The sequence below is a fragment of the Hirundo rustica genome, chromosome 3, assembly GCF_015227805.2.
Source record: "Hirundo rustica isolate bHirRus1 chromosome 3, bHirRus1.pri.v3, whole genome shotgun sequence".
NCBI classification, from domain to species: domain Eukaryota; kingdom Metazoa; phylum Chordata; class Aves; order Passeriformes; family Hirundinidae; genus Hirundo; species Hirundo rustica.
Window position 1 is genome coordinate 60,464,808 of NC_053452.1, and position 26,784 is coordinate 60,491,591.

Sequence of the window (26,784 nt, forward strand, 5' to 3'; positions counted from 1 at the left end):
AGTTATTAGAGAGTTTCTGTTACAGATAAAGAAATTAATTAACAAAAAAACCCAAACCCAGGTGAGTCCAGGTGAAGCCAACTGAAGTTGTTCTGGCTCAGGGACTTCCTTTGTAGGAGTTTATAAAGGAGTTTATCCTGTGGCCTGATGCTAGCGACGGCAATACTGTGCTTCGCTACAGGGCTACAAGGTGACAATTTAAGACCAATATTTAAGTGTTGCTAGATTTTCAAAGCAGTGATCCTCAGGAGTTAAATGCATTTTAAATCTTAGCATTAATTGTTGTGACTGTCACAGAGTCCATTCATGTGTTACAACTAATGTACCTATTTCCCTCTTTCTGAAAACAAGATATGTTTCTGCCTATGTCCTGCTATAAAATTCTCTGCTGAAACTGTTTTAGTCTGTCCCTCTATTTTATAAGAATCTTTGCAGTGATTTTTCTCCTGCATGCAGTATTTGTCTGTTACTGAGTGTTCTTGACAGTTGGCAGGCCGTGGTCTCATTAAGGGGAGAGACCACCTGATGTGGGTGCTACTCCAGTTCATCTCTGGCAGCATCCAGAAGAATGCACTGGCTGACTTCCTCCCAGTTATGAAGCTGTTTGACCTCCTGTATCCTGAGAAAGAAGTAAGTCTCTGATATTAAAGTTTTATTTTTATTTCAGCTTGGGACCTTCATATGTCAATGTTACTACCCCTCTTGAATCACTCTTAAAACAGTGTGCTGCGTAATTGGAGGGAGATGTTTCATAAGTTTTTGTGAAGATCTCATATCCATGGGACCACGTTTGTTTTTAGGGGCAAGAAAGACTTGTGTTAACTCCTCTCTTCGTTGGTTTTGGTTTGATTAAGGTTTTGAGGAGTTTATTAAAGCATTTAGGAGACTGTAAAGGAATAATGTGTAATTCTATTGTTACATCTGGGCTGAAACAGAATAGTAATTCAAATACATTCTGCAGGGCAAATCAAATCATATTCATGCTTTGTATATTCCTCTAGAACTAAGGCTCCTGAAGAAGGGGCACTTAAACGAAGTTCTTAAGCTTTAATTCTGGCAGCACTGTCAGAGTGAAGTCCTGGTTGCTTACTATTTCCATAGTGCTTTTTACTTTGGGTGAATGGATAGAATAATACAAGTGTGTGATGTATCGAACTCATATGTAACAATTTTCCACCCTGCTGCATTGGTTTTGACCCACAGAAATTCTTCAGTACAATTTGTCTGAGAAGATTTCAATTGCTTTTGTTAGCATCAAATACAGGAAGAGCAGTAGGACTGTTTACTTCAGCTGTGGTGATGGCTCCAAGTTACACTTACTGAAAGTCTTTGTTTTGAGTAGTGCTTTTTAAGTGCTACATTTTAAGTGCTTGTGAAATTGAATTCTAGGAAGCATTTTTTTTAAGATTCAGTTTCATGAGCACTTAAAATGTTATCTCTGGCTATTGCTCTTAAGACGATTTGCCTTGCTATCATGTTGAGGATGTATTGGTGCTGTCTCACTTGGGCTGTCAGTGGTGTTTGTGCAGCAGGTACTGTATCAAAGGGAAAGAAATGTGGATGTTGGTAAAAGGGGAGAGACAAGAGTTCCTTTTCCAATGGCAGTACTCCAGCTAAGTCTGGATTCAAAGCTTTTTAATTTGGGGTTGTATCTGTACCTTTTCATGAGAAGTGTATTAATGCTTGAGGATTAACTGTGATGCTGAACAATTCAGAATTTTTGGAAAGTACTGTTGAACCCCTGAGTACCTACTATGGAAGCAGATACCATAACTGGTTTCTGAATAATGTGTAAGTGTGAGGCTGAGAGAAAAGAGTAACTATTTTTGTATGCTTTGTAACTATATATGTCTGGAAACTGTATACTCTTAAGCATGAATTTCCTTTTGCCGAGGTCTTAGATCATTTGTTTGGTTTGGGTGTTTTTCAGAATAATTATTGAGGTGCAGGTCTCTTCCATAGCTCTTGATTTAAAATTACAAATACTGATGAGGGTAGAACCTGTTCCTTAAAAATGTTCCTTATGGTGTAGCAAGTCAGAAAAAAGAAAAACCTGATCTTGTGAATACTGGCTATCTAAGTTGGTTTTCTGCACGTTCATCCATGTGGTGTGTCACATTCCTGTGTTCTTTCTCTAGTATATTCCTGTACCTGATATTAACAAACCCCAGTCAACTCATGCTTTTGCAATGACCTGCATTTGGATTCATCTGAACCGGAAGGCCCATAGTGACAACTCCAAGTTGCAGATTCCCATTCCTCATTCTCTTAAACTTCACCATGAGTGAGTGTGGGGGTTTTGTTATTTTTTGATTTATGTTTAGGCATAATGAAATAGGCAGTCTCGGGTCTGTATTCAGAATGTCTTGTGTGATGGGATGCTGTATAAAGGTTATCAATAGAGTGACTTCAAAGTCATTCCAAAAGACAGAGCTCAAACTCAAAGTATTTCATAAAAAGTGAAATGCTGCTATCCAGCTAGTGGAAATGATATATTTTATCTCAGAATAATGTCTTTATTACTGATAGAGATTCTGAAAGTAAATGTACAATTTTGTTTTGTTATGCTGTGGTTTGGAAAGTGTGGATAAGCAGTACAATGGGCTAAGTTTTTGTCTGGAAAGGTGATTTTTAACTGTGTTTTTTTCCTGAGGTTTTTCCCCAATGTAGAAAATTTGTAACATGGTGAAATTGTGGCATAAGAAGTAGTTGTTTTGATACAGTGCAATTAATACCTATTTTGATTTTTTTATACTATTTTATAATGGGTTTTTTGGCTGAGATTGTTGTAGCCATATTCCTGGAATGCATGTGTATTCTTTCTGCTTAATGTTTAATCTTTTTGCCACACAGGTTTTTGCAACAGAGCTTGAGGAATAAAAGCTTACAGATGAATGACTACAAAATTGCCTTGTTGTGCAATGCTTACTCAACCAATTCAGAGTGTTTCACTTTGCCAATGGGTGTTCTAGTAGAGACTATTTATGGAAATGGCAGCATGAGGACACCTCTTCCAGGGACTAATTGCATGGCATCAGGGTCTATCACCCCATTGCCAATGAACCTCTTGGACTCACTCACAGTTCATGCCAAAATGAGGTATAGTACATGCAGCTAGCTTTTTTTTTTTTAACCTGTAATTCTGTGTGTAGCTAATTGTCATCAGAAAGGCTTTCTGTGGCTGGACATGTCATATATAGATCTCTTCATTTACTTAAAAAATGTATTAAATTTCAAGTTCATGTTCTTGATTCAAAAACACATTCTCTCTTTCCTCAGTCTGATTCACAGCATAGCTACAAGGGTAATTAAGTTGGCTCATGCAAAATCTAGTGTGGCCTTGGCTCCTGCTCTGGTGGAAACCTATAGTCGCCTGTTGGTTTATATGGAAATAGAATCCTTGGGCATCAAAGGCTTTATCAGTAAGAAAGAAAACCTTTTTTTTTTCTTTTTTTCCCTTTCTTCCTGTTAAGTAGTATTTTTGTTTAATGGCAACTGGAGGCCATAGTAAAACTGAAAATATAATGATGCAGCATGTATAGATTAGTTTAATGTAAAATAAATAGTGAAAGGTGTCCTAGTGCTGCAGTAAATTCCAGATGAGTTGTGCTGTTGTCCCTTTATGCCATCACTTGTATGGTCGGGACCTTTCCAGTTGTGCTGTGTTGTGTAAAAACATGTTTAATGAAAAAGCATAAACAAAGTTAATTTGAAACATATAGGATCCTTAATTGCTCTTGTTAAAATAATTTGCATGTCTGCTGTATGTGTTAGTTCAAAAGATTATTAAGCTCTATACATTTACAGCATCTTCAGACAGCACTTGCCCATATGCTTTTTTGAGGTAATACACTTTTCAAATGAAATGTCTGGCTTACAGCCTAATAAAACCAGTGTACTTTTGTATTTCAAGGTGTGATCAGTTGTAAAACTTAACTTTACAAACTTTTTTTCAGGTCAGCTCCTGCCAACAGTGTTTAAATCTCATGCATGGGGAATTTTGCATACTCTGCTGGAAATGTTCAGCTATCGGATGCATCACATCCAGCCTCATTACAGAGTCCAGCTCCTCAGCCATCTTCATTCCTTGGCTGCTGTGCCACAGACTAATCAGAACCAGCTTCATCTCTGGTGAGTGACGTTTGCAATATTTGTCTGTAATCTCAGATTACTTCTTGTTGAAGGCTGCATGAGACCTGTTTAAATGGCACTTCCCAGTCTCACTTCTGTGACTAACTTGTTTTGGGGTGTCTCAGCAGGGATGTTTCAGCAGTACAGTTGGGTGTTAGCAGTAGTGCTCTGCAGAGAATCATGAGGCAGCATCTTGCACACACATGGCAGCAGTGTCACGAGTCAGCACACAGGATGTACAGCAGAACTGTCATGTCCAGAAGTGCTTCTTGCATGGTAGATAAAGGGCAGTGCCTGCTACTTGTAGTCAGTACTTGGCTTGTATGACAGTGAGACTGTGCTTGCTTCCTTCTATAGAGGATGTTTAATTCTGTTACAAGAGTTAAGTTGCTTCCACTTAATTCTTATGTGACACTGATTTTCAGTCAGATCAGAGAATTAATCTGATTCTCCCTGCAGCTGAAAAGGAGTTTGTGCAAAGCTATGATGACTGTATGTGAACCTGAGTGGAGTCCCTCATAGGGTGTGTGTCATGATAGCCTGTAACAGTGTCTAATTTGAATACAAGAAAGGTGACAATGCTTGGAAGGGACCTTAAAGGTCATCTAGTTCCAACTCTTTTGCTGTGTGTTGGATCAGGGTTCTCAATTTCATAGTCCAAATTCAAATTGCCTTGTTGCTTAGACTTTAAAAAACATAAAGAAAACAGGTTAAGACAAGTTTCTCCTTAAATTCAAAGCCTTGGTGTCTTTATTGACCTCAATCTTGTTTTTTCATCTTAGTTTATAAAATACAGATGTTAGTCAATTTAAATGAACATTGCATGCAACTGGAATAAACTAAACTATGGCTTTGGCGTTTCAAAGACACAAAGTTATAAAAATCTTTCCAATGATTTCAAACTACCTGGTGTGAAAAGTGCTTCCAACTAAAGCACTGAAAATTGAAGTGCTTTTAATCAAAAGTTATACTTCCTCAACTTCCTAATTTCTTTAATAAGAACAATTTAATGCTGTCTACTTGAAGATGGTAGTTAGCTTTGAAGCTTCCTATGTATTATTCATGCTTTTTTATTTTGGTTTTGCATATATTTATTTATATTATCTTATTTAGATCAAGATGTGCAAAAAATAATAATGAGGGGCTCTAATTTGGAGGCACTTGAGGCTCTTCTTCAGGGTCTCTGCAGTTGAAATTTTTGCTAAATCTGCTTTTGAGTGCTTTATTTGAAAATAAGATACTGAAATAGTTGATACATTTCTTAAACAGCAGAATAAGTAAACTTTTTCAAAAGGTTAAGAACAGAATTATTAAAACAAAATATTTCTGTATTATTTGAAATAGTAAATGGAGGAAAAATTGTGTATTTTTGGAATCTTAGAAGCATCAGCATAAGTATTACTTGCTAACTGGACTGTTTCCTTCTTTCAGTGTTGAGAGTACTGCTCTAAGGCTAATCACAGCTTTGGGCAGCTCGGAAGTTCAACCACAGTTCACACGGTTCCTCAATGATCCCAAAACAGCTCTTTCAGCAGAATCAGAAGAACTCAACAGGGCTTTGATCTTAACTCTGGCAAGGGCAACACATGTGACAGGTAATAGCAGTATGTCCCAGTAAAAGCTGTAGTCAAACCATTTCTGTAAAGTACTGTTCAAAAAGTGTCATGGAAATGACCTAGTCATAAAACATATCCCATGCACTTCTGGTTTTGAAGAAGTGAAATTTTGATTTCCAACTACTTGTATTTAGGCAAAAAGCTATTATTGAAGATAGTATTTAAAAGTTTATTCAGAGGTACGCTGTGACTAGGGTTTAGAGGTTTTTTAGTGTCTTATTTTGAGTTTCATTATTTTAAGTCTAAATGTTAGGATTGATTACTGATACATGCTATTTAAATAGCATGAAATACTCACAGCAGCTGTGCTGTTCATGTGGAAGCCATCCCCTCTATAGCTTGCATTTAAGAAAAATCTGAATTTTGGATTTCTTTTTTTTGGGAAGGGAAAAAAGGAAGCGTTCTTTGCATCTTTTAATGTTTTAACAGTGTGCAGTGACATGGATCAGGTTTTTGTTAGCTTTGAGGAAGATGTTTTCTCTCTCCTTTTTTGTGGTTCTAGTCTGCAGACTCACTGGAGAGTTATAACAACTGATTCACAAAGACTGGTGGAGGTGATCTGAAAGAGAAAGGACTTCTATGATTTGGTTTCTTTTTAATTTTTTTAACCTTTTCACAACCTTTGGTGAAATCAGCCCAGGGATTGGGGGAATGAGGCATTCATTTCTACAGCTTAATTGGGGTGGGTTCTTCTGAACAGCCTTTTTGAAGCAATATAAAATGGCATCTGGCAATTTTATCATCACTTTCTTCCTCAGGATTTTTTTCTGGAAGTCTAATCAGTTAATCAGCAGAAGCTTGTTTTACTGACACTATAGGAAATTAAATATAAAATACTGAAATTATGATTGCTTTATTTCTAGCTCAAACCTTATAAATAATTTTCTTATTTTTAATTGCATAAAAAGGTAACATCCAGCATCTTCTACAGAGCAAATAGAGTCAAAGAAGGGGGCTGGGAGAAGTTGGACAAAAAAGGGAAATTGTGGTAGACTAGGAAAGCCTTGATGCGTACGATGACAAAAGGAGTACCAATAAGAAATGGTTTTGTGTGAAATTCTGATACCATCAATCCATTTTCTAGACTTCTTCACAGGCTCTGATTCAATTCAGGGAACTTGGTGCAAGGACATACTGCAGACTATCATGAGTTTCACTCCACATAACTGGGCATCACATACTCTAAGCTGTTTTCCAGCTCCTCTGCAGGTAATAGTTTAAACATGAATACTTTACAGTTGGAAATACAGTGAATTTATTCTCTTAACAAGATCCTTTGCCTTTTGTGGGTTGGTGACATTCTTCTCCTGTCTAGACTGCATTAATCTCAAGTCCCTAAAGAATGCTGCATGATTATAATATCGCTATTTTTTAGGAATGTGTAAGCTACATTTCCCTCGAGTATTCTAAGGTCAGATTTGGTCAACTGATGCTTCTGGTGCAAGGTAGATCATATGGTTTAAAAATCAAAAAATAAAATAAAAAGTTGGAAAAGCCGTTTTTTCTTATGGCAGTTTGTCATGTAGCTTTGTTTGTGACAAAGCAGTCGCTGTGCTATCACAGTGAAATAACAACCCTCCCTAGTAGGTTGTGTGGTACGAGGAAGTAGGAACCCATTCAGTGCTAAATCAGGCAAAATTATCTTGTTCAAGTGTTTTATTGTAGGCTCTCAGTCACAGCAAAGTCTACTTTTTTCAGGTGTTCTTCAAGCAGAACAACGTGCCTCAGGAAAGCCGGTTTAATCTGAAGAAGAATGTGGAAGAAGAATACCGGAAGTGGAAGTCGATGACCAGTGAGAATGAAATAATCACGCACTTCTCTGCTCAAGGTTCATCCCCGCTTTTCCTTTGTCTCCTGTGGAAGATGTTGTTAGACACTGATCACATTAATCAAATTGGTTACAGGTGAGTTGAAAAACATGCTATTTCAAAGTTATTAAGCAACATTCTCAGTTCTGAGGACATAGGCCTTGTGCATTAACAGCTTGTTTTTGAAATTAATTTGGAACATGCATAGCATGGATAAAGAGTGGAGCTAGGTAATAGCCAGCATGTCCAAATAATTGTGCTGTGTTTAAGATTGGTTCCACCATGCAGTGGTCTACAATACCTATTTTCCTGGTGAGAAACAAGGGTGTGAGGTGTCTGAATTAAGCCGTTTACTTGTAATAGCAGTGTTTCAGACAATCTAAAAGAGTAAACAGAAAATCTAAAGCATTCATTTACTTTGCCTTTATACATGAATAAAGGCCAAATATGTCTTTAAAAAAACCAAATGTTGGATTAAGATGAAAATTCATTACAGAAGTAGTAATCATCTGATTTTTAAAATTTGTTCCTGGTAGAAATAGCACCTGCTGTGAAAAATAGACTTACTTCTTTTCAGTCCTTCCTAGTTATGCTGAAACAGTATTTATGATAGCATGTGTTACTCTTGTGTGCAGTGAGGAAATGGTTTGTAATGTTGTGGTTGTATTAAAGTGCATATCGTAGGAAAGTAAGTTGAGCTGCAGAAAGTTGTCCTCAGAGGTGTCTAACTAAAATTGCAAAAGTAAAACATGGCTTCTGGGCAGAATACTGTGGAGGTGGATGAGCCTCCCAGGCCCTTGCCCAGGAGGGATGTCCCTTGAATGGAATGTGGTAAGCTCATCTCAACCCCTCCCTGGGAGAGAGGACCTAGATGAGGCAGTTCTCTCTCAGGTCAGAACAAGGCACCCATAATGCTCTGATACACCTTTCCAAACCCATTGGTTCTTCCCGTTTTGGTACCACCCTTGCTTTCCCCCATAAATACCCCAGAGTTTACCCTGTTCTGGAGGGAGCTGTCATCCTGGCCACCCCTTCACAGGGTAATAAAAGCTATCCTGTGGAACTGCTACATGGCACTTCTGTCTCTCTGTCCCTGAGTTAGCCTGGGATAACCTCGCAAGGTAGAGCTGAAACCACTGCTAAGAGCTGATCACTTGCTGCGCCTTGCTGAGGCTGCCCGGTGGCTGGAGTCTGCCCGAGCCCCTGGAAAGGCTGTGTCTAGCAGACCTCTCTCTCTGGGAGAATAGCAGCTGTCCTGGTCAGACTACAGACTCTGTGGCCATTCACAGAACACTTCAGATAAAATTGGTGAACTTGAAGCACTTCTCGTGTTTAGTATTTAAACTTTGGAATTATCTTGCTCTAAAGTTTGGGTGTTTGGCTTGCTTTGGCATTTTCTTCAGTTAACTTATTAAGAGGGAAGGAATTTTGTAGGTTTTTTTTTTTTGTTTAAGACAATTGTGTTAAAACTTGCTTACTCGTATCAAATAGATATGCATTAGGAACTGTAACAATTTCTTGTTGAATTTTTTTTCTTCCCTGCTAGAGTGTTAGAAAGAATTGGGGCCAGAGCTCTGGTTGCACATGTCAGGACATTTGCCGATTTCTTGGTGTATGAATTTTCTACATCTGCAGGAGGACAGCAGCTCAATAAATGTATTGAGATTCTCAATGACATGGTGTGGAAATACAATATTGTAACGCTGGATAGGTTGATACTCTGTTTGGTAAGTAACTCTTCGGAAGGTAAGATGACAGTTCGTGCAGTCTTGCCTTCTGACTGTCATTTTGGGAGCAATCTTTTAAAAATGGATTGGGCTTGAATAGTGACTATTCACTAAGTCAGTATCAAGTAAAATACTAGATTACTTCTTTAACGTAGAGTTCCAGCTCTTACAGCTCTCTGAGTCTTCAGGGAAGCATTTCTTGGATTTTTAACGGCAACCATTTAACTGGTATTATTAAATGTTGTGACTGGTGGTTCGGGTCTGTGACCTCAGAGCCTTGCAGTTATTTAGGCTTTGCAGAGGGTCCCGGCCAGGCTGGATCAATGGGCTGGGGCCACTTGTCTGAAGTTCAGCAAGGCCAGGTGCCGCATCCTGCACCTGAGTCACAACCCCGTGCAGTGCTGCTGGCCGCGCAGTTCTGACCCCTCACTGCAACAGGGACACTGAGCATGTCCAGAGGAGGGCAGCAGAGCTGCTGAAGGATCTGGAGCTCAAACCTTGAAGAGTAGCTGAGGGAGCTGGGGGTGTTAAACCTGGAGAAAAGGAGGCTCAGGGGAGACCTTATCACTCACGACAGCTGCCTGAAGGAGGTTGTAGCCAGGTGGGGGTCGGCCTCTTCTGCCATAGAGGTGGCAGGCAGTAGGACAAGAGGAAACAGCATCGAGTTGTGCTGGATTAGATATTAAGAAAAATATCTCCACTGAAAGAGTTGTCAAGTGTTGGGACAGGCTGCCCAGGGATCTGGTTTCGTCACGATCCCTGGAGATATTTAGAAGATGTGTAGGTGTGGCACTTCAGGACATGGTTTAGTGGCACTGCTGAATTAATGGTTGGATGGTCTTTTCTACCCTAAATGGTTCTATTGTGCGATTCCTGCAGCCTTAAAAGGTAGGTGGGTAGGATATGGCAAGCTATTCATTCATTCACAAGCGTATGGAAAATTTTGTACCCATTAGAGTACACTTTCTTTTCTTAGAAATCAGCCTCTTTCACCACAATAGTAAGAAAGAAATGGCATTCTCTTGCTTTACGTGTTAGCCTATAAAATAAAACAGTAGTCACCTAGAGAGAACTACGTCTGCATTCAGTAATTGTCCTTTAATTTTAAATTTCATCTTAATGTATAGCTGGTTGTTTGAATTCTAATTTGGTTTTCAGACTGAAGTCCAATCATGTCAGAGTGGCCAGAGGTTAAAAGCAATCTTAACTTCATTGTCACTTAATTGGTTATTTTCAGTAAGACAACTGACAGATAAAAGAGAGCTAGAATTCCTGGAGAAAGTGCTCTCACTGGGGAGTTTTTAAGACCTTCAGCCCGTGGAGTGGGGAGTTTTTAAGACCTTCAGCCCATGGAGTAGAAAATGGGATAGGGATTGAACATGCCTCTTTTTTATGTCTTTGCTTGAAAAACAGAGTTGAAAGACCATATATTCAGTGTGAATTTGTGTGCAGATGTAGCAAATTTGGCTGCCTTGTTTCAGGGCTTTAGAGCAGACAGCGCTGTCAACTGTAATTTCATGCTATCTGATCTGTTTCATTTAAGGCTATGCGTAGTCATGAAGGAAACGAAGCTCAAGTTTGTTACTTCATAATCCAATTACTCTTACTGAAGCCTAATGATTTCAGAAACAGAGTGAGTGATTTTGTGAAGGAGAATTCTCCCGAACACTGGCTGCAGAATGACTGGCATACAAAGCATATGAGTTACCACAAGGTATCACAGCTAATAATATTCTTTTACTGTAATAATTTCTGTGGATACTGTATCAGCCATCATTTCCTGGACCACTTTAACAATTTTTGGACTTGCCTAACAACCCGTAATTTGTTTGGGCTAGTATGAAAATAATAAATCACTATATGTAATGACTTTGAAATTATAATGCAGTAATATTCAAAGATTGAAGTAGCTTAAGAATTGGGTGGATATTCATTCTTGCTCGTCTAAATCAAATAATTTTAAAATCTTGGTTCTACTGAAATTCACTTAGAACAGAGTTTTTGTGCACCAGGGAGAAGGTATTTTGTATACCGATAGTTAAACCTACATTTTCTTCTAATTATTAAAACTTCTTCCATCTTCCATGTGACAAGAACATGATAGCCTGATACATCAGGGAAAAGAATTGCTGAGATTTTAATGCTCCTGTAAATATACTGGTTTCTGCTGGCTAGAAAAGGATGTCCCAATGAGCGGTTCTGTCAAAAAAGAAACACTGAGATGGAAGAGATACAAACAAACTGTCATGTAGCTCAATATATGCCATCTAGTTTGATTCAGGAGCTGTTTGGTCTATATTAGCCCTCTGACTTGGCTGTACAGTGTTTTGCCTAAAAGTGTAAGGGCGGGTAGCAGGAAGCAAATGAGCCTTGGAAGTGCTCTGACATAACTGCACAGTCACTACACCCAACCTGGCATAGAGAAATTTCAGTCACAGGTAAAACAAGAGTTCAGCCCTTAGCAGTACTCATCTATGTTCTTTCCCAGGGAATTATTACATTCATGCCTATTTCTAGTATTCTAATTTAGTATATAATGTAGAAACTTCAAGTAGTGCTGATTTCCCATAGGTTTTCTCTTCAAGTACATGACAAAGGACACTTTAGCGCTGGCTGCTTTCAGTTTGGCTTTGGAATTCTTAATGTTCTTTTATGCTCATTTTGAGTGGCGGTGAAACTTTGTCTTGGGGGTTTTTTTGAAGATATTATCCACTATTCTAATAGCCAATTTAAGTCATAGTTCAGTTTTCTTCAGTAAGCTTGTACAATAAGCTTCACTGAGTTAAAATGTGATAAAGAGGGCTCTGGAGTGTTTTTTTAAAGCAATGTAGATGCTGAATGTTTAATCCATTACTTACCAAGAAAGAGATTTTGATTTTGGTGCATTTCTTTCCTTCCAGAAATACCCTGAAAAGCTGTATTTTGAAGGTTTGGCAGAGCAAGTAAATCCCCCAGTTCAGATCCAGCCTCAGTACTTACCAATTTATTTTGGAAATGTATGCCTGCGCTTTCTGCCAGTGTTTGACATAGTAATTCATAGATTTCTGGAATTGCTTCCAGTGTCCAAATCACTAGAAACTTTGTTGGATCATCTGGGAGGTTTATACAAATTCCATGGTAAGTTATCCATGAGTACAGTCGGATATATTCCTGCTGTGATCGTTATGTCCTCTTCACCTCTTTCATTCATAATGTTCATGTATTAGCACAGCAGTGCCTTATTCCTTTCCTGTTCTCTGAACCCTGTGTACATTTACAGAGAGAAGTGCATTTCCTGTTTAGTGAATTTCAACTTACTAACAGTGAACTTATTTTTATTCAGGTATCTCTTGCTAATCCGCACTTCTTTCACACCATTCCCTTCCATTCCCTTCTAGCAGTAAATACTTGGACCTGTGTTTAACAAACTATCACCAAGATTGAAATAATTGAAAAGCAGTTCCTCTCTCTATCCTTACTTAAGATTCAAATAACTTGACCTGATACTTGAATACTTTTAGAAATGCACTTATTATAATAACTTTTTATAGGTGTCATTGCTGGGTTATGCTCAGACAATTTACAATACTCTTTCTTTACTGTGTTTACAATACTTTCTTTACTGATTTCATACCTGGATTCTTCTTACCTCATACCTTGTATATGAAGAGATGATTTAGGCAGTTTACTTACAGATATATTAATATTACCATTAAGTTGTGAACTGTTAGTAATACTGACCTTCTTTGTTCCACTTCTTTTGTTCTGCACTAACACAGAAGTATGTACAAGACAAAGGAAAACCAGTTTTGTACAGTATATTGAAATAAAGAAAATGAATCAATTCCTTATGTTCTGTCTTTAAATAAATGGAACTTAGTCTTGCAGAGCTCTTGATTTTAGTTTTATTTGCCATAAATAATGATGCTGGAAGTTATTTCTGGCTTTTCTTGTTTTGCCTTTCTCCTTGGCAGACCGACCAGTGACCTACCTGTACAACACTCTTCATTATTATGAGGGGCATCTGAGAGAGCGCACAAACCTCAAGAGAAAACTCGTTCATGCCATAATTGGCTCTCTCAAAGATAATCGTCCACTAGGCTGGTGTCTGAGTGATACTTACCTCAAATGTGCCATGAATCCCCGAGAAGAGAATCCATGGGTTCCTGATGATGCTTACTATTGCAAGCTCATTGGAAGACTAGTAGACAATATCCTTCTAAAAGTTTGCTTTAAGTAAGCTGTGACAATGTCTTACAGCTTCATTTCATCAAAATACAAAGTTCAATTTCTTTATTATTCTAAACAGGGATGTGCTGCCCTAGTAAATATCTTCAAAGATATGGTGAAAGTGAAGTACAGTACAGCTGTATAAATATTTCACTGTTTAAGCTTCACTTAGAAATACAGTTACTGATGTTTATGCTTTCTGAATTGAATTTTGATTGTCAAAAAGAATAAGCTTGATGCAATGTGTGAGTGTATAAAGATTTTTTTTTTAATGAGATTACTATTACTGTTTTCTAATACCATTTATTAGTATTACTGAGTATAAAAGATTGTGAGCAGGGCCACATTTAAGATGTGGGAATAGCTGGCAAATTAGAGAATAGAAATCTTCTTGGACTTTGGCTTCTTTCTGGAGCAGCTTTACAAGAGTTGACCAATTTTCAGGACATTACAAGTACTTTCATTCCTTCTCCTGAACTTCACTTTCTTAAATGTGTAACTTGAAAGAAGTCTACTCGGTGTCTCCAAAGAAAACTAAAATTATATAAACCCCTGATTTTATGCAAATGTTAAGTCTAGAGAACTTTTCTGTATGTTTTTCAAATAAGTTACTCTTGTTTGGGAAACTGGAATATTTTCAGAGACTAAGCCAGGTGCTCCTTTTGTATAAACTGTCACCCTAGAGGTCTGCTAGAAGATCTTACAGAGAGGCAAATTAATGGTTTCTGAATATGCAAGTAGAGAATTCTTATTTATATTTTCTCCTCTTGGAAGCAGACAGTGAATGAGATGATTGGTATTGTTTTTTCCACCTCTTAATCAGGGAAGTTTATCCTTTGCGTGGCCTTGTGTACTATATTTATAGCTGTGTATTCATTCAGTCCTTCAATGATTATCAGTATCTTGTATTCGTACTTTAGTATCTTGTATTCATACTTCTGTATGTCTTTTATTTTTAATGAAATGTGGTTGTTCTACTTGTTTTCAATTATTTTCAGTTCAGTTTAGTATGTGGTATATGCATCAATTTTTAATCACTGTGCTGCTTATACTTGTCTGTGTTGGGGCAGCATTTTTCCCTTAACCATTGCCACCTATGGCAGGCAAATCACCTGGTCCATTTCCAAATTGTGACTGGAGATTCAATGAGTTTCCTAACCCAGCTGCCCATGCTTTGCACGTTACCTGTGTTGAGCTCATGGCTCTGGCTGTTCCAGGGAAGGAGGTGGGCAATGCTCTGCTGAATGTTGTGCTGAAGAGGTATGTTGGCTTTCTGAAATGGCTTTCTGCAGTATATCATACATAATTAGAGATTGGTAAGGTAGTCTGTGATATTTATTTTCTTATTTTTTAAAAAAAACCTAAGTGAATATAGGTAATGTTTTATATATAAAGTATTTTTGGATAACAAACAAGGTGACAGGGATCAAGCGGAAAAATCATGTGTTAGACTCCTGTGGTATAGTGGATTGTGTGCTTCAGAAATGGTTGATGTGGCATGAGAGTTTGAGGTGAAACCTCACACAGGCAGAGATCTTACCCATTGGGTTCAGCAAGAAAGCCTGGAGAAAGTCTGTTCTTTCAGCTATGCTGAGAGGAGGGCATCTCATCAGCTGATATCACAGCTTTTTTGAGTGCAAAGAACGGGACAGGAATCATTGGCAGGACTCTCAATCTTCCTGATGCTCATGTAGATCAAAGGTACTTTGAAGCAGTAAATTTTGTGTGCCAAGGCTGACCTTTTGTCACGATGCATTAAATTTGACCCATAGCTGCTTCTTGGGAACCACTGAAATAAACTGCAGTGAGAGACAGGACCTGGTATTCTTGTAGCCATTCCGTTGACATCACTGAGCAATGACAAACTGGAATTACTTGGGTATAGCCTCATTCAGCTTAGTAATATATTATTGTTAACTCTGTTTGGGGCACATGGAGGCAAGGAGTCAGTAAAAGGACAAACAACCCTTAGGCACTAAAGCTTAAGGAAAAAAGTCTGAAGCCTTTGAAGGAAACCTGCTTCTAATCAAAACACGCCCAAATAAAATTTTGCACACAACATCCCAATAGCATTTATATTATCTTTTGGCTCTTGTGAATACCTATGTGTGTTTTTGTGGTTCTCTCAACTTGACAAACATTCTTGGTGTAAGTACATGTGGTCTGTTAGGTGCATGAGAAGCACGAGTTGCAGTTGGGTACTTTGGAGCTTTAGTTTTCTTTTTCTTTGTCTCTAGTCAGCCCCTGGTTCCAAGAGAGAACATCACAGCTTGGATGAATGCAATTGGACTGATTATCACAGCCTTACCAGTGAGTCAATATTTTGTATTTTAAAATAAAAAAAAACTATTCTTCCGTGGAATTTTTATCATCTTTCCTGAGTACGTTGTAAACACTTACAGCCAACATCTATAGATTCCACAGCAAGCTATTCCCAAGGTTGTGTGCCTGTTAGAGAAAAATTTCCTCCTCCAGCATAGAAAAATTGACCAGGTGTCTTGTTTTTCTCTTACGTTTTGAGGCTAGGATGAAAGAATTAAATCATCCCTGTTTAAATATATAATTAAATGCCATGTGTGTAGTATTGAGAACTGGAACTGTGTAATAGGAAGATCTGTAAAGGTTCTCATGCAGTTATTTTTTGATTAATGCTTGTGCTTTCACATCCTGTAGTTCTTAAGCCATGTAAATGAGATGTAGCTAAGATTGCAGAAGGAGATGTCTGCAGTGCTGCAGTTTGTGTATCAGATATGATACAGATACGATATTCAAAAGATCAAAGATATTCAGAAGATCACTTTGATCTTTTGAATATCATGACTCCAGGTACTTGACAAAGACTACCTGAGTAATTTCCATCTTGCCATGCGTGTTATTTATGTGTTACAGCTGTCCTTTCCTTGTGATCTCTCTTCGCCAGTAAAATAGTTACTCTTCTTGGAGGGAAGCCAACATGAATTTAATCCTTATTATTTTTTATAATGCTTCTTATTCTTTCTGTTCCCTCTCCTTGCATCTTCATCTATATTCCTTGTCTTTTGTACCTTTTTTTTATTTCTTGTTTCCGTGTTGGTTTTTTGGTCTGTTTGTGCTTGCACTCAGAAGACTAGAAAATTCTCAGACCTCTTCCACTAAGGCAGATTTTTGCCTTATCTTTGCTTCTTTTAGAGACCTTTATATCAAGTGATTAAATAATTCATGCGCTATGTCTTGATAATACCACAGCCTTGAGTGTGCCATACTCTCTAACATGGATGCTTTCTGTATCATGTGTCTTAAATTTTCATCTTCATCAGATGTCATTATCAACTACCATTTATATACCATATGTCATTTAAAACAGTTTAATATATATGTACACATATATATTTATATATGCACATTTTGGAAATGCAATAATAGTAGAAAGAGCTGAGGAAGCATTGTCTTAGGTGACGTTCCTTTTATAATTCTGAATTTTTGGCTTTGTTCTGTTGTTTTGATTTTTTTTTTTTTTTTCCCCAGGAGCCCTACTGGATTGTTCTCCATGATTGCATTGTGAATGTCATCAACAGTCCCAGCTTGACATCGGAGACAGAGTGGGTTGGTTACCCATTCCAGCTGTTTGACTTCACAGCATGTCACCAGTCTTACTCCGAGATGAGTTGTAGCTACACTTTGGCTTTGGCACATGCAGTCTGGCATCATTCCAGCATTGGACAGCTTTCTCTCATTCCTAAGTAGGTGTAATGATATTTGATAATGTAATTTGTCTTTTAAATTCCACATATAATATAAATAACAAAGCTCCACCTGTAGTACTTGCATCAGGGAATAAATATGTCCGGGGGAGCTCCAAGACTTGCCAGATGGATCACAAGGTTTTTTCCAGCTCCCTCTTCCATTGAAATTACTTAGGTTGTCTGTAGGCTTTAGGGCTGTCGTGTGGTGTGACTGCCTTTAATAAGCCTTTTAAAATCTAGATTGGCTTTTATGCTTTTACTAATTTGTTTTTTTCTTAAAGAATGGACTGTAGCATGTTCCTAAAGCATCAGCTGAAACAGTAAATATTATTCTTAATTCTAGAGCTGCCCTGAAATAATATTTGGAATAGCTCATATTTCCAGAGGCACACTATTTTTTCTAAAATAAAGGTCTAAATGTGTGAGAGAGACTGTGATGTTTTGGCTAGCATTTAGTACAGGTGAAAGAAATAACCCCAAATTACCAAACAGTTGATGTAGTGAATGTCTTGGCACACTACAGATTCCTCACGGAAGCGTTGATACCCATTGTGAAAACAGAGTTCCAGTTGCTCTACGTTTACCACCTCGTTGGTCCTTTCCTGCAGCGGTTCCAACAGGAGAGGACACGGTGCATGATAGAGGTAAAGTCTGTCTCATGGTTTGCTTTATACTGTATGGATTATCTTACCTTTGCCATTAACTTGTGAATCAGAATGGGATAGTGTTTCTGTCCCATCTGGGGTGCCTGTTGTTTCTGTCCCCTCTCAGGGATGCCAGAAATTTCTGCCCACCCAGGGACGCCATTTGTCGGGGGCTCCTTTTTAGGAGCTTAAATTCCCTGGCATTCAGGTGGTCTTAGAGTTCTGGCCCTCTGCAAAGCTCTGTGCCAAACGCAGGAAAAGACGGAGTCTTCAAGGTTACATGCTTCGTTTATTAGTTCTTATCTTACAATTTTCTCAGTGTCCAAAAGATGTTTGCCGCGGCTCGGACATCTGGTGACTCCCCTCGTCTCTGGGCTGTCCTTATCTTTTATACTAATTGCTACGTATTCTTTATTTACTATTTATTACCAATGTCTATCACTATTACTAAAAAGGTCATCTTTACTCTGACCCAATCCTCACTAACTACTTTGTGCCAACGTCACTGCAGAAATGGAGTGAGGGAACAAGAAGGAAGAAGAAAGGGACAACGCCCTAAATTCTCCATCTTGCCCCATTCACTTCAATGCCAAGAATCCCAAACTCACTGTTTTTTCACCCTGTGATATACTAAACTACTATTTTTACACTCTTGTGGCCTGCAATGCTTCCTGCAGTGCAAGAAGCCTCTCCCATGGACTGAAATCAAATCCAGTGTCTCTCTGAGCTCTGGGCTCTGGGCTGGGGTCCCAGACCCCCCTGCCCAGGTCCCTGACCCTCCAGGGCAACAAAAGGAATGCCCTGGACTCCAACATCTCCCCCTCCTGTTTGAACCAAGAACACCTCCTTGGCCATTCTGTCCATGGTTTGCCGTATGCATGGAAACAAACACGGCAAAATCATGAGAAGGATTACAAGCCCTACTAAAATATATATAACTATCTTCAAAATTTCCTTCCACAATGGTGAAAGGTTAAACAAATTGAGAACTCCATCCATCCATGGCTCAGTTGCTTCTTCAAGTTTGTTCACATTCTCCTGCAATTGCCTGACGTTCTCATGAATGGATTTGGAATGATCTGACAAATTCATGCAGCACATTCCCTCAAATTCCTCGCACCCATGCCCATGGGTCAGCAAAAGATCATCAATCGCTGCCCTGTTTTGGAGACTTGCTCGTCTTACACTGTCAATGTATAACAACATGTCACTCAGTGCAAGAGAGACAGCTCAGGCATGTTTGCTCAGCCAACAACCCACGTGATCCAATTGTGTCAAGGCTGCTCCTGACGCTGCCTGTGGTGAAAAAATTGCAACTGCAATTCTCTGAGCCTTGCTCCATGTGTGAACCTCATCACCACAACTTGGATCATACATTTGAACTCGATCTTTTCCCTCCATGTTTTAGTTTTCTCATCAATGTCATGTCGGGTGTTAGCAATGAAAGCATTCCAATGCTGCATGGACCACCTGTGGCATTTGCCAAGATTGTGGACCAAATTTTGTCCCCACAAATGAAAAAGTTTCCCCTCGGCAACTGATCTGGAACATGATTGGATGGTTTCTTCAGCATCTTAGTGTAATTACACCAAGATGATAAATTTCTGTAAAAATTGAGGTTTGGAGTGACGTCTGTAGCTTTATTTTTTGTCACTCCGGAGAGGCCGAATTTCACACAGAATCGCATTTGGACTGACCCAAGAATTTCCAGTTCCTGGGGTTCAAAAGGAGCCACAGGAAGGAACTTCATCCAAACATCCCCTTGGTCCACTGGATTTACAATGGACTTTGAAATCACTGGAGGGATGTTCTCTGGAATTGGCCATTTGCTCACTGGCAACTCCACCAAACATGTTGAAAAAGGTTTCCCCTGGCTTTGAGTGTGTCAGGCATCAGGTATCCAAACCTGATGCAGTGCCTAGAGTTTCCCAAACATTCTCTTTTGGTTGAGCCATGGGCAAAACTGCCGCATTGCTCAAGGCAGCCAAGGAGAGAATGAGGCACAAGGATAGTTCTTTCATTTCCAATGCCCTCTTTTCCCTGGGAATCCCTAAAAATGCAACACCACCCAAGCCCCCAAAGAAAACAAGTCCCAAAGTCTCTTTTGCACGTAGAACGAAGGGATGTCTGCCGTCTTGACACCGGCTCCCGTCTGCGTGCCCACTTCTCTTCCTCCAGTCTTGGGGTCTGTCTCTGCTTTCTGGACTCGGTACAATTTCACGTGCTTTGCTGCCAGTCCAACTGCTGTGAAAACACAAGCAAATCCCTTGCCCCAAGTTATTAATTTGAATGGCCTTTCAATTTGCCCTGTTTCTGGGTTTCTGATCAGAACCGAAGGATTTTCCTTCAGTTTCGTTCTTGGATTGACTGCTCCCATGAATGCAGAAGACTGCACAAGCTCACAATCTGGGCAAGCACTAATGATTTCCTCTGCCTGACTTTTGGAAATGTGAAAACTTCCCATTAGTGCTTGAGCATTCTGATGAAAGAATGCATGATTCAATTTTGCCTGTTCAAAAATGTTTGGTAAAGTCCTCGAAATTGTCATGGTCAATTTGTCTGCATGTGCATTGCCTTCCACCAAAAATCCCAGGATGGATGAATGTGCCCTCATGTCAGAGACAAAGTATTTATGTTTTCTGTTTTGCAACAATGTCCTCATGCACAGCAAATATGAATACAAATTTTCACTGTCAACCCCTCTCAAAAGTGAATCTCCAAGTCTCCCGACCACATCAGCTACACAAGCTGAGTTTGTGATCAAACCAAAAGGTTGCTGAAACAGCTCAAAAGCTCTGACCACTCCTGCTAATTCCACTATTTGTGGTGACCCTTGTACTATTCTTATATCTGATTTCCATTCCCCTGTGATGTCATCCTTTGGCTTTTCCCTGAAACTTACTTTTGCCTTCAACAATCTGTGACTTGGGAAATGAATAGTACAAACACCAGAGTGATCTAACAATGCAATCTGCAAGTTCTCTGATTTCTGCAATGCCCAATCAAAATAATCTTTTTTCAAAGGCAGGTAAATTGTTGTAAAATCTTTGCCTGCCATTGTTTGCAGCCTGGTCCTAGCTTTGATGATGATCTGAGCTATCATTTCCTGACTTGTGAGGATCATCTTCGGAAACCTGTAAGATAAAAAATTCCACTCTAAAATCAACAATGGGTCTTTTTGTGATGAATCCCACTGAAAAATCAACCCATACAACGGCATTTTTTCTCCCAACACTGCAAGAAAGAATGGCAATGATGTTACAAAACAATCCCCTTTCAAAAGATTCATCAGATCCCTGACAACTTCACAATCTAAACTCTCCCATCTCGGGTTTACATTCTGTGTACCATAATTCACTGGCATATCCATGCCCTTTGCACTCATTGAACATTTCTTTATGTCTGTCCATTCTGTTGGACTGAATTCTGGTTTGGCAGAAGCCTGTGCGGTGTCTGCCTCTGAAACTGTCTCCTTTGTTTGTGGCTTTGCTGCTGCTTCATCCTCTCCAGGATGTTTTGGAAGCTGCACGTCATTTGGTCCTGTTTCTTTTTCTTTCTCTTTCTCTTTCTCCCGCTGAACAGGAACCAGAATTTGCTGAGCATCCTCAAGTTTTTCTGCAGCTTCTTTCCTTGGAAATACCTGTAAAATCTGAGATATTTTTGAATGTGCCCCCATCCGTAACATCCCTGCAGCTGCCCCTGAGTCTCCATAAGCAGGAGATCCAGGGACATGGAAACTGCAAGTGGGCGGAGTCTGGCCCCGCGACATCAGCCGCCTGGGGGTGGTACCTTCGAGGCTGTCCCCGCCTCGGCCACGCCCCGTCCCTGCCAGCTCCGTCTCTGCCCGTTCCGCCCCTGCCTGATCCGGCCCGGCGGTCTCCGGCGGGATATCCCGCCCCCTCTCATGCTCAGGACTCGTCCCGTCCCTTTCGTCATTTGAATCTGCCCCCCTCTGAACAGAATTGTGCCTTGGGCCTTTCCCTGCCCCTGCCACGCCTGCGTTTGAGCATGCCGCATGGCTTTCTGGGATTTGTAGTTCTCGACTCTGTACTTCCGTGTTCGGCAGCCCTCTCCCGGCGCTTCGCGACGCGAATGTGTTTTGAGCTCTGTTTCCCCTAGCTTTTGTCATCTGCGTGCGCCAAGCCGCCTGCTCGGTTCTCGGGTCTCCCCCCGCTCCAGCTCCGTTGCTCGCTGTTTCACACCCCCCGCACTGCGCAAACTGACCTCCCTCGCGGTCCGCCTCTATCCCGCCCGACGCGTCCTCCGTCCGCGCTTCCCCGCGCCCCGACGCGCTCCGACGAGATGGGTTAGGACCGTCTTTCTGTGCGCGCCGCTTCCCCGGCGCCTCGGCCGCCCCGCCTTCCCCCCCCGCGCTCCGTCCCTCCACGGAGAGGGAAAGGAACGGCGAAATGATGTCTCGCGGTGTCTTTGGGTGTGCAAAGGGACTCCGCGGTGGGTTTCTCCCCCCGCCCTCCCGGGAAGGATGTGCGGTTTGCCCTGAAACTGCCTGAAACAAAAGCATGTTCAATTTCCCCTGTTCTTTTGGGTGAATTAAAAGCTTCCCTTTTCCTGGAATTAATTTTGGGGTTTTTGACGAATTTTCTGACGAATCTTGAAATGCATGAGAGTTTCCCCCTCCTCCATACCCCGGAGGAGCTACTGACCTTGAAGATAGCATTCCTCTGTCTCCTGGCACTCCCTGCCCCACAGATAAAGCTCTGCTATCTTGCTTTTCGCTACTATTTTCTGTTATAACTTCTAATTTAATTCTCCCCGCTGCGGTTACAAACCTCGCAGCTATCCTGTCTTTTTTCTGTCTAGAAATCTTTTCTTGTGAAATGTTTGACCCCATGGTGTGTGTTCTAAATCTCACTGTCTCACCAAAGCCGAAAGGCTTGCTGCAGCTGTGTCCATTCCGTCTCAGGGTGTCCTGATCACTGCCCGCAGATCTCAGGGTGACGGGTTCCAGGGCCCTTTGGAAAACCGTCGTCTGGGACGAATTGAAAACGAGCTGTTCTTCTTCTTGGCCAGATAGGTGTTTCTTCTCCGGAGTTGTCTTGGTTTGGCTTTGATCTTCTGAGAGCTTTGATGTTGCTGCAGAGGTCTTATTTTTCTCCTTCAGGGATGCTAGATGTCGTGCATCCAGAGACGCCTGTGGCTGCCTGACCAGAGACGCCTGTGGCTTCTGTCCCATCTGAGGTGCCAGTTGTTTCTGTCCCATCTGGGGTGCCTGTTGTTTCTGTCCCCTCTCAGGGATGCCAGAAATTTCTGCCCACCCAGGGACGCCATTTGTCGGGGGCTCCTTTTTAGGAGCTTAAATTCCCTGGCTTTCAGGTGGTCTTAGAGTTCTGGCCCTCTGCAAAGCTCTGTGCCAAACGCAGGAAAAGACGGAGTCTTCAAGGTTACATGCTTCGTTTATTAGTTCTTATCTTACAATTTTCTCAGTGTCCAAAAGATGTTTGCCGCGGCTCGGACATCTGGTGACTCCCCTCGTCTCTGGGCTGTCCTTATCTTTTATACTAATTGCTACGTATTCTTTATTTACTATTTATTACCAATGTCTATCACTATTACTAAAAAGGTCATCTTTACTCTGACCCAATCCTCACTAACTACTTTGTGCCAACGTCACTGCAGAAATGGAGTGAGGGAACAAGAAGGAAGAAGAAAGGGACAACGCCCTAAATTCTCCATCTTGCCCCATTCACTTCAATGCCAAGAATCCCAAACTCACTGTTTTTTCACCCTGTGATATACTAAACTACTATTTTTACACTCTTGTGGCCTGCAATGCTTCCTGCAGTGCAAGAAGCCTCTCCCATGGACTGAAATCAAATCCAGTGTCTCTCTGAGCTCTGGGCTCTGGGCTGGGGTCCCAGACCCCCCTGCCCAGGTCCCTGACCCTCCAGGGCAACAAAAGGAATGCCCTGGACTCCAACAGGATAGAAGTCTTTAATAAATATTAATAAATATTCAGAGTTAAAATCTGTACAAATTAAACAGTAATTGCAAGGATCTGAATTGCTGAGTTGGTATTCAGCTTACCCTGTTAACTGAAATCTTGTTGAATAAAACACCTAGAAGTACATTTCTTTTTAAGCAAGAAAAGAAAGAAACCCCCAGAAATATCAAGCAATAGATGCCTTCTATGCTCTCAGACTACTTTCAAAATATACATCAGACTTACTGCTTGGAAGGGAGTAATCAAGAGGTGAATTGTGAGGATGGAGGAACATGAACCGCTTCTTACATTCATGTCAGTGTGGATAAGGTTCGAGAAGGAAAAAAGAGATGGAGCTTGCCAGCAGGCAGATGAGCTGAAAAATGTCAGATATCACAGACCCTGCTAGAAAGAAGAGCTTAACTTGGAAGTCATTTAGTGAAGCGTAATGGTATGACTTAGACCTGTCCATTCATCCCTGTAAGAAAGTAAATAGTTAGGAATCAGAGCTACTTAAAAAGCAGTACATATTTATTATATTGTTAATCTAAAGCATTTTAAAACCTGTTTTCATTTGGGCTGCTCTTTGTGTCCGTGGAAACAGATTGGAGTGGCATTTTATGAAATGCTCCTGAATGCAGACCGGTACAGCTCCCACCTGAACTACATGGATCCCATTTGTGATTTCTTGTATCATATGAAATATATGTTTACAGGTGACAGCGTGAAAGACCAAGTAAGTAAACAGTAGATATTGATACTTTAGTTGTCTTTCTTCCCATTTTGTGAACTGTTTTTTGTAGGTAGCAGTACAACAATTTGCTTAACAGTTGATTAGTCTATATATACAAAGTAGGAAGTCGGTGCAGGAAAAGCTTCAGATGGAGTAGATTAGGTATCTCAGATTGCAAGATTAATTTATGTAATCTGAAATTTAAGATACAGTTTCAGGGTGCATTAAATACTATTATAAGAGCTATCACTAGAAATAAAGCTATTGGCTGTTTCATATCTTTTATTCATTTAAATCTGTTTCTTTAAAGTTTTACTTAATTTCTGATTTCAATAGTGTAACTTGACATGTGACAAAAGGAAGATTTCATTCATGTTCAGTGAAAAATCATTCACTCAATTTAATCTGCTTTATAACAGCATGCACTTTTAAAAGTGTCAGTTGCGTGACTTGTTTTACAAAGCTTTGGTGCATAACTCCTACAACAGGAAGGGTTTTTTTAAAACTGGTTATCAGAAGAGGTCCAAAAGTTAGCATTTTAAATAAAATATTCATGTAAATACCTCTATTTACTATATCTTGTTCCATTTTCTGTTGTGCTAATGTGATGTTTGTGTGCAGTAGTGGCATGTAAAAATACTCCTGTTTTTTACTGAATGTACTTTTTTCTTTTTTTTAAAACAGGTAGAGAAGATAATTTGTAATCTAAGGCCGGCTTTGAAACTTCGGCTGCGCTTCATAACACACATCAGCAAGATGGAGCCAGCTGCTGTTTCACAGCAGCCTCTCAGCAATGGGTCCCCAGCACAGCAGCCCAGCCAAGTGCCCGTCAACGTGGCTTTGCCAGTAACGCAGTGAAATGGAAGTGCTGGGCTGACTTTGGTAAGAAGGCTTCCTCCTCTTACTGAGCAAAGTGAAGCAGCATCTGATCTGAAATCTGGGATGCTGTATAAAAGGACAGAGAACCACGTACAGACTTCTGCTTTGCTTTCTTTTGCATCATGAAGCTGCCTAGCTCTGCGTGCCAGTCTTCTTAGCTGTTTATGCTAGACACTAGATAAGGGTTATATTGCCTTTTCTCTGAAAGCACTGCGTAAAGATCCTCTGCAAGCAAATATATGGATTTCTGAAGAGTTTACCATATTCTGCTCCCTGTCCTGGGTTGAGTTATCTGGATTTTTTCCTTTTTTCTGCTTGTGATGTGAAAGGACTCTGTGTAAAACAGCCTTTTAAATTTTGGGCTCTGCCTTACTAAAAATTTCTATTTTTTCATCCCATGGAAGAATTTAAATCCTTTTTGTCCTTCTTTGGCAGGCAGTTTAAGCTCTTATACAGAAACGCTCCTAGACAGAGAAATTGCACAAATTTTATTGAGTTAATGATGACATCTTTCCAAAGACCAAGAAGGAACCTTTGAAAATATTTGTAAGTTTTGTGTGTACAGATTTCATTAAACACACCTCAATGGGTTTGATGTAGTGTCAGTTACTAGACTGTTGATTTACACCCCGGAGGCTGCCTCCAGTGAATCTATTGGAAGTCTGCATATTCACTTCAGGCTGTGCTGATGTTTCCTATTTGGGAAATGGTGTAGTTTTTATTAAGTCAATCACATCAATTTTACTGATCTTGCTATATTTTGGATTTGTATAATATTCTGATTTAGGGTTTATGTGTACTGGGTCCAGCAGGTTTTGATAACAGAATTGAAAGGCTCAATGTTTTGTAAATATTCATCTTTTTGATTAAAAAAACCTCCACAGTTTTAAAGTCCATATTAGTATTGTTAAATTTATTTCTTTTCCATACTCGTTACCTTAAAAATAAGGATTGACCATAGCAAGGATAATTCCATGTCCCAAATTCTCTATCAGCTTGCATTAATCAAAATCAAAAAAAGTTTTAACAAGTTACAAATAGAGTCCAGATTAATAAACTCAGGTCTGATCTGATTTATATCTCTCTAAAAATTTAACCGTTACGGAAAGAAGTTGCTGGCTCAGTGGGTGGAAGTTCTTTAGTCTGATTTTTGTTGTTCTTGTACTTTGATCCTAAATTCTGCCAAGTGTAATCTGAGTGACAACTGTGAGTGCTCTTTAATGAATTTGCAGTTTGACAGAAAACCACATTTGCGTATTTATGCTGTACCCTGGTGGCCGGTCACAAGTGGCATTCCCCAGGGCTCAGTGTTTGGGCCAGTCCTGCTTAATGTCTGTACCAGTAATCTGGGCAAAAGGATTGAGGCCACCCTGA

General features: G+C 40.0%; 1 protein-coding gene across 2 annotated transcripts in view; it reads left to right on the plus strand.

Moving 5' to 3' along the window:
* The window catches only part of MED23 (mediator complex subunit 23), a 44,339-nt gene extending 17,857 nt beyond the window's left edge, over positions 1–26,482 (plus strand). For both annotated transcript variants that reach the window (XM_040057988.2, XM_040057989.2), the window contains 18 exons: positions 487–630; positions 2,139–2,284; positions 2,854–3,099; positions 3,280–3,422; positions 3,957–4,131; positions 5,563–5,726; positions 6,832–6,956; positions 7,446–7,651; positions 9,102–9,282; positions 10,826–10,996; positions 12,183–12,399; positions 13,236–13,472; positions 14,586–14,751; positions 15,729–15,801; positions 16,996–17,210; positions 17,737–17,857; positions 24,403–24,534; positions 25,216–26,482. In XM_040057988.2, the coding sequence (XP_039913922.1) occupies positions 487–630; positions 2,139–2,284; positions 2,854–3,099; positions 3,280–3,422; positions 3,957–4,131; positions 5,563–5,726; positions 6,832–6,956; positions 7,446–7,651; positions 9,102–9,282; positions 10,826–10,996; positions 12,183–12,399; positions 13,236–13,472; positions 14,586–14,751; positions 15,729–15,801; positions 16,996–17,210; positions 17,737–17,857; positions 24,403–24,534; positions 25,216–25,389 (3,036 nt within the window). In that variant the 3' untranslated portion in view covers positions 25,390–26,482. The remainder of the gene's footprint in view (positions 1–486; positions 631–2,138; positions 2,285–2,853; positions 3,100–3,279; positions 3,423–3,956; positions 4,132–5,562; positions 5,727–6,831; positions 6,957–7,445; positions 7,652–9,101; positions 9,283–10,825; positions 10,997–12,182; positions 12,400–13,235; positions 13,473–14,585; positions 14,752–15,728; positions 15,802–16,995; positions 17,211–17,736; positions 17,858–24,402; positions 24,535–25,215) is intronic.
* Positions 26,483–26,784: the final 302 nt, after the last annotated feature.